The sequence below is a fragment of the Squalius cephalus genome (assembly GCF_949319135.1).
Source record: "Squalius cephalus genome assembly, chromosome: 25".
Classification (NCBI taxonomy): Eukaryota; Metazoa; Chordata; class Actinopteri; order Cypriniformes; family Leuciscidae; genus Squalius; species Squalius cephalus.
In genome coordinates this window covers 915,090-931,415 of record NC_137146.1, presented here as the reverse complement: position 1 = coordinate 931,415, position 16,326 = coordinate 915,090, and the positions used below count along the sequence as shown (strand labels likewise).

General features: G+C 39.2%; 1 protein-coding gene across 4 annotated transcripts in view; it reads right to left on the bottom strand.

Moving 5' to 3' along the window:
* The window catches only part of top1mt (DNA topoisomerase I mitochondrial), a 15,433-nt gene extending 1,665 nt beyond the window's left edge, over positions 1 to 13,768 (bottom strand). Inside the window, exons 1-14 of one of the 4 annotated variants that reach the window (XM_079862424.1) lie at positions 13,718 to 13,768; positions 13,529 to 13,651; positions 13,234 to 13,451; positions 11,767 to 11,882; positions 11,455 to 11,576; positions 10,658 to 10,780; positions 9,132 to 9,319; positions 8,270 to 8,414; positions 7,558 to 7,701; positions 6,663 to 6,845; positions 6,227 to 6,295; positions 5,432 to 5,546; positions 5,168 to 5,295; positions 3,591 to 3,685 (exon numbers count right to left, since the gene is read on the bottom strand). In XM_079862424.1, the coding sequence (XP_079718550.1) occupies positions 3,591 to 3,685; positions 5,168 to 5,295; positions 5,432 to 5,546; positions 6,227 to 6,295; positions 6,663 to 6,845; positions 7,558 to 7,701; positions 8,270 to 8,414; positions 9,132 to 9,319; positions 10,658 to 10,780; positions 11,455 to 11,576; positions 11,767 to 11,882; positions 13,234 to 13,325 (1,520 nt within the window). In that variant the 5' untranslated portion in view covers positions 13,326 to 13,451; positions 13,529 to 13,651; positions 13,718 to 13,768. Of the gene's footprint in view, positions 1 to 3,590; positions 3,686 to 5,167; positions 5,296 to 5,431; positions 5,547 to 6,226; positions 6,296 to 6,662; positions 6,846 to 7,557; positions 7,702 to 8,269; positions 8,415 to 9,131; positions 9,320 to 10,657; positions 10,781 to 11,454; positions 11,577 to 11,766; positions 11,883 to 12,750; positions 12,936 to 13,233; positions 13,455 to 13,528; positions 13,652 to 13,717 lie in introns of those variants that run through there. The other 3 variants (XM_079862423.1, XM_079862422.1, XM_079862421.1) reach the window with 3 other exon arrangements.
* Between the last annotated feature and the right edge of the window lie 2,558 nt (positions 13,769 to 16,326).

The window sequence follows — 16,326 nt, the reverse complement described above, 5'->3', positions numbered from 1 at the left end:
TTTGCTTGTCCGAAAATAAAATTGAGTAGATGACTCTCCCTCTTGCTACACTCTCCCTCTTGCTACGTTTATATTTAGGTCCATAGATATACAACTCAAGTGTGAAACCTTCTCCTAATGTCTGACACCAGCCTCCAAGAACTTCAAAGAGAGGCAATAATCTACTACAGTCAGCAAACAAGTGAAACCGGTCTCCTGCTGCTCACAGAAAGCACACCCTGTCCCCGCTACTGGATCAACATGTGCTCTGTGTCTGTTCGTGGCTATAATGCCATGTACTGTAGGCCACTGCAGGTCTCCAGACCTTTTCTCAGTGGGGGGCTTGTCCAGCTACCTTTCTGAAGAGTCTGATCCAAAACATTCTGTCCATTTAGACTCTTTCACAGTTTCAAGTGCACAAAGATGAAGAACTTTTCCACACAGCATATACACTCACCTAAAGGATTATTAGGAACACCTGTTCAATTTCTCATTAATGCAATTATCTAATCAACCAATCACATGGCAGTTGCTTCAATGCATTTAGGGGTGTGGTCCTGGTCAATGACAATCTCCTGAACTCCAAACTGAATGTCAGAATGGGAAAGAAAGGCGATTTAAGCAATTTTGAGCGTGGCATGGTTGTTGGTGCCAGACGGGCCGGTCTGAGTATTCACAATCTGCTCAGTTACTGGATTTTCACGCACAACCATTTCTAGGGTTTACAAAGAATGGTGTGAAAGGGAAAAACATCCAGTATGCGGCAGTCCTGTGGGCGAAAATGCCTTGTTGATGCTAGAGGTCAGAGGAGAATGGGCCGACTGATTCAAGCTGATAGAAGAGCAACTTTGACTGAAATAACCACTCGTTACAACCGAGGTATGCAGCAAAGCATTTGTGAAGCCACAACACGCACAACCTTGAGGCGGATGGGCTACAACAGCAGAAGACCCCACCGGGTACCACTCATCTCCACTACAAATAGGAAAAAGAGGCTACAATTTGCACGAGCTCACCAAAATTGGACAGTTGAAGACTGGAAAAATGTTGCCTGGTCTGATGAGTCTCGATTTCTGTTGAGACATTCAGATGGTAGAGTCAGAATTTGGCGTAAACAGAATGAGAACATGGATCCATCATGCCTTGTTACCACTGTGCAGGCTGGTGGTGGTGTAATGGTGTGGGGGATGTTTTCTTGGCACACTTTAGGCCCCTTAGTGCCAATTGGGCATCGTTAAATGCCACGGCCTACCTGAGCATTGTTTCTGACCATGTCCATCCCTTTATGACCACCATGTACCCATCCTCTGATGGCTACTTCCAGCAGGATAATGCACCATGTCACAAAGCTCGAATCATTTCAAATTGGTTTCTTGAACATGACAATGAGTTCACTGTACTAAAATGGCCCCCACAGTCACCAGATCTCAACCCAATAGAGCATCTTTGGGATGTGGTGGAACGGGAGCTTCGTGCCCTGGATGTGCATCCCACAAATCTCCATCAACTGCAAGATGCTATCCTATCAATATAGGCCAACATTTCTAAAGAATGCTTTCAGCACCTTGTTGAATCAATGCCACGTAGAATTAAGGCAGTTCTGAAGGCGAAAGGGGATCAAACACAGTATTAGTATGGTGTTCCTAATAATCCTTTAGGTGAGTGTAAGTAGCGTTTTTCCCCAATGTCTCTGAAACGCCCCAGTTGAGGTGTCTTAAAGGACAGAATACCACCTTCAAATTCTTGCCACAAGCCAGTCGCAGCTGTAATATCCAGTTCTGGGAAAGAAGAAACAGCATTTTCTTTTTTGTGTAAAAATAAAGAGTCTCTATAGTCCACCGACACTCATATAGATGGCTCAACAGCCTCTGCACAACTCGGACTGATCTTATGCCAACAGTCTCTGCCGAAATCCATCCATCATCAGTCAGTAAGTGTCCAATCTTTACAATATTTGCAGACCATAAAGCATGCCTCACAGAAGCTGATTTTAGAACATCCACATCAATTTTTGGGTTAAAGATCAAGGGTTCTTCCAATAACCACTGACTCTGTTCACCATTTAGATCTCTGCAAACTTTTAAAAGAGTCCTCGCTCTCAACATCGACTTGTAGAACGATGAGAGAGAGAGAGAGAGAGAGAGAGAGAGAGAGAGAGAGAGAGAGAGAGAGAGAGAGAGAGAGAGAGAGAGAGAGAGAGAGAGAGAGAGAGAGAGAGAGAGAGAGAGAGAGAGAGAGAGAGAGAGAGAGAGAGAGAGAGATAAAAACATTTTTCCTAAAAATATAAACATTTTAGATTCTGTCATACAAGTCACATTTTGTATAATCTGAAACTGACTTATTCCACAGAAGTGTATATAAATGTAATGAACATCAAACCTCTGTATGTTTATTATAAATGCTCCAATAATTTGTGTTTGTATCATTGTTCCCGTTCTAAATCCTGATAATCCGAGGGGAACTAAGACACATTTGTTTCATTGTATCATTGTATTAATTGGTCATTACTAATGACTGCGTGAGTCTACATGCTGGAAATTACATTTTTAAATTTTCAGACGACACAGCCATCTTGAGCCTACTGTACAAAGATTCTGATCCATCATTTTGAGATAAAGAACTTTGAACAGTGGTGCGATGCCAACAAATTGATTTTAAATGTTAAAAAAACAGAAGAAATAGTGTTTGACCCCAGAGCAGTCGGCGCCCACAGTCCTGTTGTTATCCATGATACTCAAATTAAACAGGTGTGTTCATATAAGTATCTTGGCATCTATATTAATAACACGTTTACATGGCAGGTGCATGTTGACAACTTATGTACTAAACTCCAACAAAGACTTTACTTTCTGAGGAGACTCAGGCTGTATGGTGTTAGCAAAAAAATTATGACTGTATTTTATCAGGCTGTTCTGGAGAGCCTAATCAGGTACGGGATCCAAGCATGGTATGGTAACCTCTCTGTACAGTTAAAAAACAGACTTTCCTATATTATCAAAACTGCCATGAAAATTGTGGAGTGGAAAGACCTTCAAACACTATACGAGCAGTCTGTGTATCGAGGGGCACACAGAATACTGGCGGACCCCTCCCACATTCTTTATCCTGAGTATGTTCTTCTGCCTTCGGTATAGAGGTATAGAGTGCCCACATGTCGACTTAACCGATTTAAATACTCTTTTGTGCCTGCCTCCATTAGAATCCTGAATGACAAGTTCAAAGACTTGATCGTTTCTGGTTAGCACTGATTATTTTATTTTATACTGTTTTTTATTTACTAGTTTGTGTGATTTAAAATTGCAGCATACACACTGTGCCCAACACAAATTTCCCTAAGGGGACAATAAAGTATATTGTATTGTATTGTATTGTATTGTATTTACCAAAAGTTTCATTTTATCAACCATGATTTCTGAATGTAATGATACAACCCAATCTGCATTTGAATAGATCATGAAAAAAGAAACGTCAGATTGAAGGTAATTTCACCGTTTCAAACGGCTGAGGACGAGTGTGTGTGTGTGTGTGTGTGTGGATCCGTCTCAGTGTTTCGTCTCCAGCTGCTGGCACACCATTAACTCCACTAACCTTGAGTTAAAAACAGTTCTTACTTCTTGGATTTGTCAGACGGCGCGTCTTTATGCGCTCTCTTCGCTTCCTTCAGCTCTTTCTTGGCCTCTTCAATCTGTTCCTTTTTCTTTTGGATCTGCAACATCAAGCAGACAAACAGAAGAAAGCGAATGTGTCACCTTTGACCAGACCACAAATACACACACACACCTAGAAGAGCCGTGTGTATGTGTGTGTGTGTGTGTGTGTGTGTGTGTGTGTGTGTGTGTGTGTGTGTGTGTGTGTGTGTGTGTGTGTGTTGACTCTGCTTTCATCGCTCGGGTCTCAGATGAGGTCGAACAATATAAGCGACCGGACAATAGCTCTGCACTTTACACCGTGTGTGTGTGTGTGTGTGTGTGTGTGTGTGTGTGTGTGTGTGTGTGTGTGTGTGTGTGTGTGTGTGTGTGTGTGTGTGTGATTATTTCTGACAGCCTCGTCCTCTAAAGCTCCTGTCGTGACCTTGATTTTAGAGCTGAATGAAAAACCCATTTCACTTTCCTGCATTTACAAAACCACCTCGAGTTCAATAACATCTGACCCTTACAGTCACGCGCCGCGAGCCATTCACGACAGAAAACGGTTTCATTATGTGTCTTAAATACTGCAACACACTCATCAAGAACTGAATTGAATCCAATTTCAAGTCTCTATTGTTTCAGGCTCTACTAGAACAGGTTTTCCTGCTGTAATGTTGATTATTCTCCTCATATTCTCCATTGTTGCGGCTCCTCTCTTCCCAGTCTGTCAGTAACGCTCTGTTTACTTCCTGTCTCTATGAAGCCCCTCCTTCTGAAAAGCACACTGTGCTCTGATTGGTCGGCTGGAGCAGTGTGTTGTGATTGGTCGAGCGCTTCGAGTGTGTTTGGGAAATGTCCCGCCCCTAATTACCATAACCGCCAGTTTAACACACTACTAACTAACTCAACCAGGCCCCGCCCCTTTATTCTGCGCATTAATTATTATAATGAGGAATATTGTGACGTGTTCGTTCAGCATCATTACTCCAGTCTTCAGTGTCACATGATCCTTCAGAAATCACTCTAATATGATGATTTGATGCTCAAGAAACATTTATGATTATTATCAGTGTTGAAAACTGTTATTCAGATCTGTGATACATTTTATTTGTCAGGATTCTCTGATGAATAGAAAGTTCAAAAGAACAGCATTTATTTGAAATAGAATCTTTTGCAACATTATAAATGTCACATTAGATCAAATTAATGCATCCTAACTGAATAAAAGTATTTTTTTTTAAATATCCCAAATTTCTGGATGGTACACATTTTCCACAAAAATATGATAATAATCATAAAAGTTTCTTGAGCATCAAATCATCATATTAGAGTGATTTCTGAAGGATCATGTGACACTGAAGACTGGAGTAATGATGCTGAAAATTCAGCTTTGATCACAGGAATAAATTACACTTTACTGTATATTCACATGCTTTACATTGCAATAAAAATTGTGAAATATTATTCCAAAGTTCATTAATAATGAAACTGAATGTGAAACAGCAGATGTGATGACTGAGATGTGTGGTGTGGATTATGGATTATGGATTATGCCGCACCTTCTCCTGCAGGATCTGCATGGATTTCTCGAATGTCTTGGGTGCCGCCCTCTGGTGGTTACAGAGGATCGCTACGGCTCGGTTCGCCCGGTTATACGACAGGATCTTCTCCTCCACCGTCATGTCCTCTGAAAGAACATGAACTCTGGTTATGAAGATCTAAAAGATGCAAATCCTTCTCAGTGTTCAGTCACAGCAAATGTCCCGTTAGTTGGGGATACTAAATGTAATATTCTCCTGTCGTTCTGATGTCTGAGGTCTGACCTGTGGTGAGCTTGTTGAGCTGATCCTGCAGTGTGGTCGAGGCGTTGAAGGTTCGAAACACTTTGGCCGTCAGTCCCGGCATGCACTCGTTCAGGGCCTTGTTGAGGTTGATCGTCTGAACAGAACAGAAAAACATGTTATAGTGTCATAAACTCAACAGACTGAATGCTGGGATGATTTAGTGCTGGTTAGTAACGTGATATCACATGACAATGCCAAAGAAAACATTTACAATTGTCATTTAGTTTAGCCAATAAATAGAATAAACAAAAATAAAGATTTTTTACACACACACACAAGAAAAAGACAAAACTCAAATTTAAAGTCCCCCTGTGGTGTAAATCCAGCTTTTAATGTTGTTTATGTGTCTATGTGGTGTTTTTAATCTGCTTTAAGATAAACCATGTGTAAGTTCATAAGTCGACAGCATTGCTGAGTATTTCCTCCTTAAAACTGCAGTGAACCAAAGACAGTCTCAAAAACACGCTTTGAAATCGCTGGTGTTTCTGACGTCACAAACTACCTTGTAACCAATCAGATCAACGTGTGATCGTCAACCAGTGGATCTCTGAGCTGAGTGAGTGAGTGGAGGCGGGGCTCATTTGCATATTCATAGAACCGCGCATACTAAATGAGGCGAGGGTGTCGAGTTACATTCAAGATATTTTAAGGCATTAAATAAGTAATTTTGGTGATCAAAGATAAAAGAAAGATAAAAAAAAAAAAAGATAAAATGATTGATTACAGGGCGACTTTAAACTGTTTTAACTGCATGATTCAACAATCACCACTTACTGTAATTCGGTCAAATAAATCATCTTCTGGATCCTTGTGCTTTATGAACAGCTTCAGGTTCTTGAAAACCTGTGAGTGAAAGATCAGAATAAAACATCAATCATGACAAACACAAATAGAGCTGCCATAATCATAAAATGCATTCATTCATCTCAAATACAAGAGATTCCTTCAACTAGATATGAAGTTAAGTAAATAAATAAAACGTTTAAAAAAAATAAATTCCTCCATGATGGAGGAAAAGAGCACAATGTGAAGGGGTTAATTGGAAAAAAATAGTAAAAATAAAAAAAATAGTAAAAAAAAAAAGTGTTTAACTGTATTGTAAAAATTGTGAATGCAATGAATAATAATAATAATAATAATAATAAATATTTTCCTGTCTAAAGTGAGCATGAGGGTTAAAGGGTGTGTGATACACCAGTGTTTGCGAGACCTGTTTCTCCACCGGCACTTTGTTGTAGTAGCGGATGGAGTCTTTCCCCAGGAAGTCGAACTCCACGACGTGTTCGAGTCCGTCGAGGCGCCGGTGAAGCGAGATGTGCTCCACACGCAGAGAACAGCAGCCCACCGTATCCGCAGACTCCTCGTCCTTCTCGTTCCCCGCGCGCAGGGCCAGCTGGACAACACACACAACACACACTGATCAGACCACACACACACACGCGACCTGTGTGAATCAGACGTGTGGTTCTCACGGCACAGCCTCTCTGGGTCTAACGGGGTCAGGGTTCGTACAGGGACTGTAACACGAAATTCCAGGACTTTAAGCACTACTTTTATGGTGTTCAAGGACTACAATCCGAGATCTCACTTATCAAACAATATCTTTATTATCTTTCAAATTCTAAAAAAGGTAAACAATAAACAAAACAAAAACTAATAAAACAAAATGGCAGAAATAAAGTGCAGCGGACGCAATGACTGCGGTCACTTTCACCAGTGGAAGGATTCTATGACAAAGATTAAATGACTTTCCTTATTAAATCTGATTTTTCACCCATGAATATATGACTGACTTGAAGAATAAAAGCTGTATCATATACATTGAGCAATATCACACTCATAGCCATGAGAAATGCCTCTATAATATTGTCTTTCAATAATTCAAGCACCTTTTCATAAATATGACGGTTTTCAAGGTTTTTCCAGGACTTACATTTCAAAAAGTCAAATACAAGCACTTCAAGCACCCTGTACGAACCCTGTGGGTGGAGCTTAACCTAAGTCAGGGTGTGGCTGGGCCTTTAAGCGACACCCATTATGTCCAGAGAGGCGGAGCTGGATGTCAAGCCCCGCCCCCTCTGGCTCTGTATCAGTGACGAGCTCACCTTATCGATGAAGTAGATGGCGACTCCTCTCTGTCGGCTCTTCATCTCTCGGGACGTCCAGTCGCGCTTGTACTGCTTTCTGATGGCGTTCACACACACCTTCAGCTGACGCGCCGTCTCGTACTTCTGCCAGTCCTTCTCGCCCTGAGCACAGACCAGCATCATCATCACCATCATCATCATCACCATAATCACCACCATCATCATCATCATCATCATCACCACCACCATCACCATCACCATCATAGATGTGTGCCGTTATATGTCTCACTCATCATTATATGTTTGTCTAAAACGCTGCTCTCATGTTTTGCATATGTGAGTAAATTCTGTCATCTTTGAAGGACTGTGATATGAAGAGTGTGTGAAGTAACTATTATTATCTATATTTATATATTATATCAACAGTTATGGATTTCAGAAATGTACATATACAAAATCACAGTTAGCGAAAAATTTATTAATTTAAAAAATGTAATAATTTAATGCAGAAACAATGAGCTCATTGAAGTAATGAATACTTGTTTGTTAAAAAATGATTATGACATTTAGAAAATACAGCGTTTTCAAATTTATCCACTTTGGAGAGTGTTTTCATAAAGCTTCATTTTCATTAATAAAAACACCGTCTCAGTGTGAACAGAAGGACAGAACGAGAGAAAAAGACGCTTTTCAAACTCAAACTCAAACACACACACACACACACACACACCTTGAGTTTGGAGCTGGGGTTCAGCATGATGTATTTGGGCCGTCCGTGAATGTTCTCGAGCCACGACGCCAGCCATGTGACCGTGTTGTCGTGCTGAACGCGCTTCCACCGGTGTCCTGCAGGGGCTTCTGGGATCTTCGAGTCTCTGAGGAAAACGAGTTAAAACACTCGTGCACCGTGATTAAACTTAATCATTAATTCATTCATAAGTTTCTGAGAAATCATCCCCCCCATCCCCTAAAATTCTGTTTAATTTTAATCATTAAAAGAACCAATGTCTAAACAACAGAATCCATCATTTAATAATTCATTAATTTTAACAATAATAAGTCCCTGAGAATTTTTTTTATAAATATATATTATGAATATTTTTTTTCCCTAAAATTCTATTTAATTTTAACTAAATTTGAATCATTAAAAGATTAAAATAGCTAAAAATTAAATAATTCATTATTTTTGACAATTAGTCCCATTGAATCCAATTTTGAGCTTGTATTCTATGCTTTATGATTTAATATAACTTTATAATCAAAAACAGTGGTCATTAAGTGAATTCATAAAACTAACAATTTAAATAATTAATTTTAATAATAATAATAAAGTTTTCTAGATTCTGTGCTTTACAATTGAATACAAGTTTACAAAAAAAAAAATTCTACAATTTAATAATTCATTGATTTTAAGAATAATAAGTGTCTGTAAAATCTGCAACTCAACCTCGTCTACAAGCAAGGACAAAAATAAAGCAATTTCATTTGAATTAATCTCGATTCTGGAATAAATAAATAGAAGAATCACTATAGCTAGAGGAATCTGTTTTTAAGTCTCTGTCATCAGATAAACGAGACGCGTGACGGCTCACTGGCTGCAGTTGATGGTGACGTGCTCCGGCTGGATGCGCTTCTTCAGCTTTCCCATCTTCGGATGTTCTCCTCTCCCGCGGAACAGACCCGGAGGCTCCAGCTTGAAGTTCCCGATCTTCTCCCGGTGTCCGTCCAGCACACAGAACCCGTACTCCTCCATCAGACGACTGGACTCCTCCTTCAGGACCTGATTGAAACACACACAGAGTCACACAGCAACTTTACAGTGATGACAGGAGATTACAGTAGCAGAGAGTGTTCAGGCTTTACAGCAGATCTAGAATAAAGTTACTGTCCAGATAAACTTAGTTTGATTGATTCACTTCCGTCGTAAAGATCATTAGTGATTAACACACACCGCTCTCACAGGAAACAGAAGCGTTTAATGTGTTCCGGCCGCTCATACACACACCAGTGTTTGCTGCTCGAGAACACACACTTTGAAACAGGTTTTGAAACATTTTGGAGAAAAACCTTCAAAACCGTGAACCTGTGAGAACGCTGACGGCGCGCACATGCGTATTACACGTTTAGCCTATCGCGCGTTTGAATATGGGCATGCACTCTTTCTTTACAAATATACTACTATACTACAAAACATGCTTTTCTCACTTCTCAGTATTTTGTCTTGTTTCCAGTCCAAATATCAAAAAATTATTAAATCAAGATGCATTTACTAGATGAGTAAAATGCCATAATATACAGTATATATTGTCTTGTTTTCTGGGGAATAAATCAATAAAGTGAGTTTTTGCTTAAAACAAGCAAAATTATCTGCCAATGGGGTAAAAAAATAACCCTGTTTCTGTTTGAATTAAAGGTGCAGTGTGTAATATTTAGGAGGATCTGTTGACAGAAATGCAAAATCATAAACATAACTGTGTTTTCAGTGGTGTATAAAGATCTTACATAATGAACCGTTGTGTGTTTATTAGCTTAGAATGAGGCGTTTCTCTCTACACACACAGATAGTCTCCTTACACCCACATGTTTCTACGGTGGCCCTGAGCGGACAAACGCGTTTCGTCACTATGTTGTTCTTCATGATAAGAAGCTTCAGCTAAAGTCAGCGAATAAACACTGACACAATGATGAACAAGTCACAATAATATTCACAATAACATCGTTTTACTGAATAATTAAGTAAACATAATTTCTTAAACTTTGTAAAGAAACCTCATTGATTAACTGGCTACTCTCTGCTGTCTCAGACGACGACATCACTTCCTGCCGGCCACCGTAACTTCTGTTGGGTGCAGTTCACAACCTCTCCACTAGATGCTGTTAAAACTTACACACTGCACCTTTAAGATTATTATTTTGCTTGTTTTAAGCAAAAATTCACTCAATTTGAATTAATTCCCCTGGAAAACAAGACATAAAATCTTAGCATTTTACTCTAGTAAATGCATCTTGATTTAAGTCCATTTTGTGATATTTGGACTGGAAACAAGACAAAAATACTAAGCAAGAAAAGCATTTTTGCTGTCCTACACACTATTAAATGAGTCTGTGTCACACACACCTGCTTCTCCTCCTTCGTCATGTTCTTCCGCTCCTCCGACTTCTCCACGAAGTGCTTGTGCATGTGGCTGAAGTCACACTTGGAGAGCGTCTTGATCAGCTTCCGCTCCTCGTCAGTCATTTCCTGAACACAGGACAGTTCAAGAATGAGTTTGAGTTTACCAGGGGTGTAAAGAGAACTCAAACTCCACTGAAAACCGGGATACTGAGAGAAAACTTTACTCAATGAAAAGCCAAAAACACACTTGAGTTACAGTAAAACAGAATGAGAGTTAAAGGGATAGTTCACACATTTAACAAGCGAACAACAAAAAGTTGTCGCCTAAAAGAAAGAAGCAGTTCTGAGATGCTGAAACAGTGTAACAGTGTCACTAATTAGCATAATGCCCGCCTCTGGTCTTGATTGGCTGAGCAGCGTCTCTTAGCTCCGCCCTCAAACACTGTAGTGTATCTGAGACTGGAGAGTTTGGCTCGTGTTGTTCGTGTGGAGAAGACGCTGTTTTCTGAGATTGATACGGTGAAACCCTCGCCATCGTCACTGTTCGTATCACTGAGATCAAGAGCTGAGATTCAGATATGATAATGAGCGTTTGCTTTCTGACCAATCACAGCAGAGCAGCTCTCAGAGAGGCGGAGCTTAGAGAGACTGAAGCGTTTCAGACACTGAGAGGAAAGAGCTGACGCTGCAGTGGAGATCATGAGGACATTACAGTGTGTTTGAGACTCAGAAACAACATTAGGAGCCTTTAAAACAGTATAATAGTGTGTTTATGCGAGAGATTATAGTTGGGTTCTGACCTCCCTCCAGTCAGTGAAGAAGTTGTTCTGAAACACCTCTTTGCTGGTGTACTCGTGGTCCAGCATCTTGGCGTAGAAAGTGGCGATCTCCTCCGTCGCTGGACTGAGTTTCAGCAGCCGCCCTGGACACACACACACACACACACACACACACACACACACACACACACACACACACACACACACAGTGAGTCTTTCAGCATCATATCAACACTTATTCTGCTGTTTATCACTGTGAAGCTGCTTTTAAACCATCTGTACTGTATAAAGCGCAGTGGGAATAAAGCTGACTTGATCACATGACATGTTTACCATCGTAACAGAAGGGCACGCTATCCGGCAGCGGCTCGTACTCTGGAGCGAAGTACGGCCCTCTGTGCTCCAGCCGGCTCCACTTCTGACTGTCCGACGACTTGCTCTCCTCCCACCTGGACATTCACACGCAGGTTATTCATCACACACACACACACACACACACACACACACACAGTTAAGTGTTAGAAACAAACGAAGAATCACAAGACAATCATAAGCAGACGCATGAAAGATATGAAACATTAACAGTGAATATAATGAGCAATTATACAGTCTGCAAATTCAACCTCAAACATTGATAAATTATGCAGTTTTTTAATTAAATATTTAAAATATAAAAATATAATGAAATAATATAAAATATTATTAAATATAATGATAAAATAATATAAAAACAACATTAAGATCATATTTAATAAACAGTCTCACACTGATTCATATTAATAAAGAAACTGAATACACAATTCTACATAATCTTAAACTGTACAAATAATTAAGATTAATAATTTATGAATAAATTATTTATTGAAAAACAGATTTGCATGACTGATGTCCACGGATTTTTTAAAAATAAATATAATATGAAATAATAATTAAAAGTTAATATTTAACAGTCTTGCACCAATTAATATGAGCTCAAAGCAATACAAAATTCTACATAATTAAGTGTCAAATTATTGATTATTATATAAAAAGATTAATTTAATAATACAAATTAATTTAAATCGTCGATTATTATATAAAATGATTAATTTATCAATAAAGATGAATTTACTTTAAAATATTATAATTATACAATTAGATTAATATAAAACAATTATATGTAATTATACTGATTAAATAATAATGATTTTATAATTGTGTTAATATTTAGCAAAATGTCTATTAAATCTGCAATCCACCACTCCACAAGCTTACCTGTCAACAACTTTTCACCTTCCGCGCATGCGCAGATGTGATCTAGTGAAGATCTGAACTGACCTGAGGTCTGGCCGTGCTTTAGCGGCTCCAGTATAATGACGTCTGACATCGGAAACGAGCGAAGCGCCTTTATTACGTTCCGTTGAAATATAAATAAACCGTGAAATAACGCAAAAACATCTTTTCATTCCCCGCAGGAGCAGCCACAGCTGACATGTGCTCACTGCGCATGCGCACTCAGTTACGACAGATCTGTGTGCGTCACATATATGCGTGTCCGACCGGCGGCATCTGCACGATAACAGTTCCGCACCGTCACTTCATTCATCATTTACTTTTTAAAATAAGAGTAACAATTATTAAAGATTATTTCAGCCTGTGAAAATTAAAAAAACCGCAGAGAAATTGCATTACATTTGTGACATTAATAATTCTGATATTCAGTCGATTTTCAAAATCAAGTTTAATGAAGTGCATACTTTAATTTTAGGAGCTGAACTGATCAAATGAATGTTTTAAGACTACCTGAAGGAAAACACCTACCACTTCCACTTATCAGACTCCTCGTCTTTCTTGTCCTCTTTCTTCCCCTTCTCCTTCTTCTTCCGCTCCTCCTCGTCTCCTTCCTTCTTCATCTTCTTATTCTTCTCCGGTTTGTCGTGTTCAGAACTTTGCTTTTTCCTTTTCTTCTCAGACTCTTCGCCCTCTTCATCCTTGACCCTCTTCTTCTTCTTCACCTTCTTCTCTTCTCCGTCCTTCTCCTGCTTTACCAACACAAACGCTGATGAACATCCGAAGCACTTTAAGCCACTTATACGAACCCTGTTATAACACACACCTGATTTATAACACACACCTGATTCGAGTCTTTCTTCCTCTCCTTTCTGAGGTTTTCCTCCGCATGGTTCAGATCTTTCTTCTCTTTATGATTGAGACGCTCCTTGCAGCTTTTTGATCGAGTCTGAGAATCAAACGAAGCGTTTAAACACTAAACCTGCAAACGAGAGCGAATCCTGAGTCCGAATACCTTCTGTTCGCTGTCGTCCGGCGGGACTGGCTTCTGGAGTCCGTCATGCTGAGTTCTGGCGCATCACACACACATAACCGGCTTTATTAACTCATACTCACTTCAGAAAGTTACACAATTAATCAATCATAAGAAGTGAAACTGAGATCTCTTGCCTTTCATCCGGATCTGCTGTTGCGTCCTGCAAAATAACACGAGAAAAACCTCAGTTTCGATCTTGAGAATGTGTTTGCTCTTAAAGTCCCCCTGTAGACAATCACTTTATCCAGTAAAACTCATCTCTGATCACCAAAATTACATATTTAAACGTTTTTTTTTCCCTTTAAATGTTTTTTTTTTTTCATGCCTTAAAATATCTTGAATGTAACTCGACACCCCCACCTCATTTAGTATGCGTGGTTCTATGAATATGCAAATGAGCCCCGCCTCCACTCACTCACTCAGCTCAGAGATCCACTGGTTGACGATCACACGTTGATCTGATTGGTTACAAGGTAGTTTGTGACGTCAGAAACACCAGCGATTTCAAAGCGTGTTTTTGAGACTGTCTTAAAGCCCTATTCGGACGGGACTAGTTTCACATGGGGACGTTAGAGAAATTTCTGTTTCACAGACGTACTTTGAGATTTTAATCCTGTCCGAATCTGCCATGTCTGTCTTTTTCTCACACGACCTCTGTAAAAATTCCAGAGCAAATGACCTACTGTTTTTCGTCAAACTCGGCGGTCCTCAGAGAAATCTAATCCCGTCCGAATGCGAATGTCTGTGATTGCCGAAAATGTTTTTCTTGTGTGTTTTGGTCAACGTGAACTACCGTACAATCTCTCGCTATCGCGCCGATATTCAAGTTTCTGCTTTTTGCGCACCGATAATGGATGTAGATGTGTTCGGTACACTGCGAAGAAATAAAAAAATGAAATCAACAAGAAGAGCCAAATCACATAAACTGTTAAGACTGGCTACTGTAATATCAGTTTTAGGATTACTTTCATTTCTGCACTTAATTACATGACGTGTAAATTATATAAGTTAAAACTTTTTATTCCAGTGGGTTTATTATAAGAACCCAGTTTTATAAAATCATGATAAATGTAGGTTTAGTTTTTTTATACTACAAATTTTATAAAATGTTTACAAAAATGTTTATGTTAGGACATTTTACTTTATATTTCAAAGTGCTTAATTTTAAAATACATTTGATCAAATTTCATAAATTGTGTTCAATGGCAGTTTTTAAGTTATATTCCTGAAATGTTCTTGTACATTCTGAACACGTGATCTTCTGCAACGCCCACATGTAAAACACAGACACTCCTACCTCGGTAATAAACACGGAGATGTTAGTCCCGTCCGAATCCGTACATGAAATCACAGACGTAGGTTGATAAGAATTGTAACTCAAACGTCGTTTGGAAAACTAGTCCCGTCCGAATAGGGCTTTTGGTTCACTGCAGTTTTAAGGAGGAAATACTCAGCAATGCTGTCGCCTTATGAACTTACACATGCTTTGTCTTAAACACCACATAGACACATAAACAACATTAAAAGCTGGATTTTTACAACAGGGGGACTTTAAAAATATATATTTTTTTGCAGTGATGCAATAGAAGCTTTTCGGCTCCCTCAAGAGCCTTTGAGCAACTGTTCATGCATTTTTTTCTTTTGCTTTTATGCAATGGATGTTATTAAAGATCCTTCATGGAACTTTCAATGCCAATAAAGAATCTTTAATTTATATATCTTTAAACGAAGCTCACCACATCCATGTCAGCATCTCCAGCTTCATTTTTAACTCCGCTGCTAAAACAGATGAACATGCGTGAGGGACACAGAACTTCATGCATTACATTATTATTATTAGAGGTGAAGACACACCTGGAGACTCCAGACTCCTGCTGACGTTCCCCCGAGTCCGGCGGTTTCTTCTAGAAACGACAGCACACTTCAGACACACATGCATCATCATTTAATGCCCTTCTGTCATGATGCTTTACCTTCGAGGAATGCTTGTGTTTGCCGTTCAGCTCCGAGTCTTTTCCTCTGTCTTTAGAGGAATGCTTGGACTTCTTCTCACTGACACATGCAAGAGATCCTCGTTAATTAAACCGGCAATATCCCTGTTCATCTCACATGACGCCGTTCCAGATAACAGAGAACGCTCTTTAAGTTACGAGTAAGCGTTATCGTTTAAGGAGAGACACTACAGGCAAAACCAGATCTGTTTCAGGCATGTCAATTTTGAGATTTTGGGCTTTTCATAAAGTGTTTTTTTATTGCCCTTTATCTGTGTGCGTCTGTAGATGTCAATTACAGTATATCTTTAATGGCTGTTTCCTCTAAATGAGTTTTTCCTCCTACATTGAGCCTGAAATCTGCACTTCAGTAACACTTACTGAATACACCAAACTTTACACTTTTATTCTTATCTATATTCTGAATGTTTTTACAGAGGGGTTTGTTTGTATATCATTTTCTGGATTTTATACATTTTATTCCTAAACAAATGGCAAAAATGTATTTATTTTTGGCTGTTGACAGTATTTTCTGATTTATGCACTGATAAATAGAGATATTATTTGACTCTAATATATATATAAAAATAATTCAAA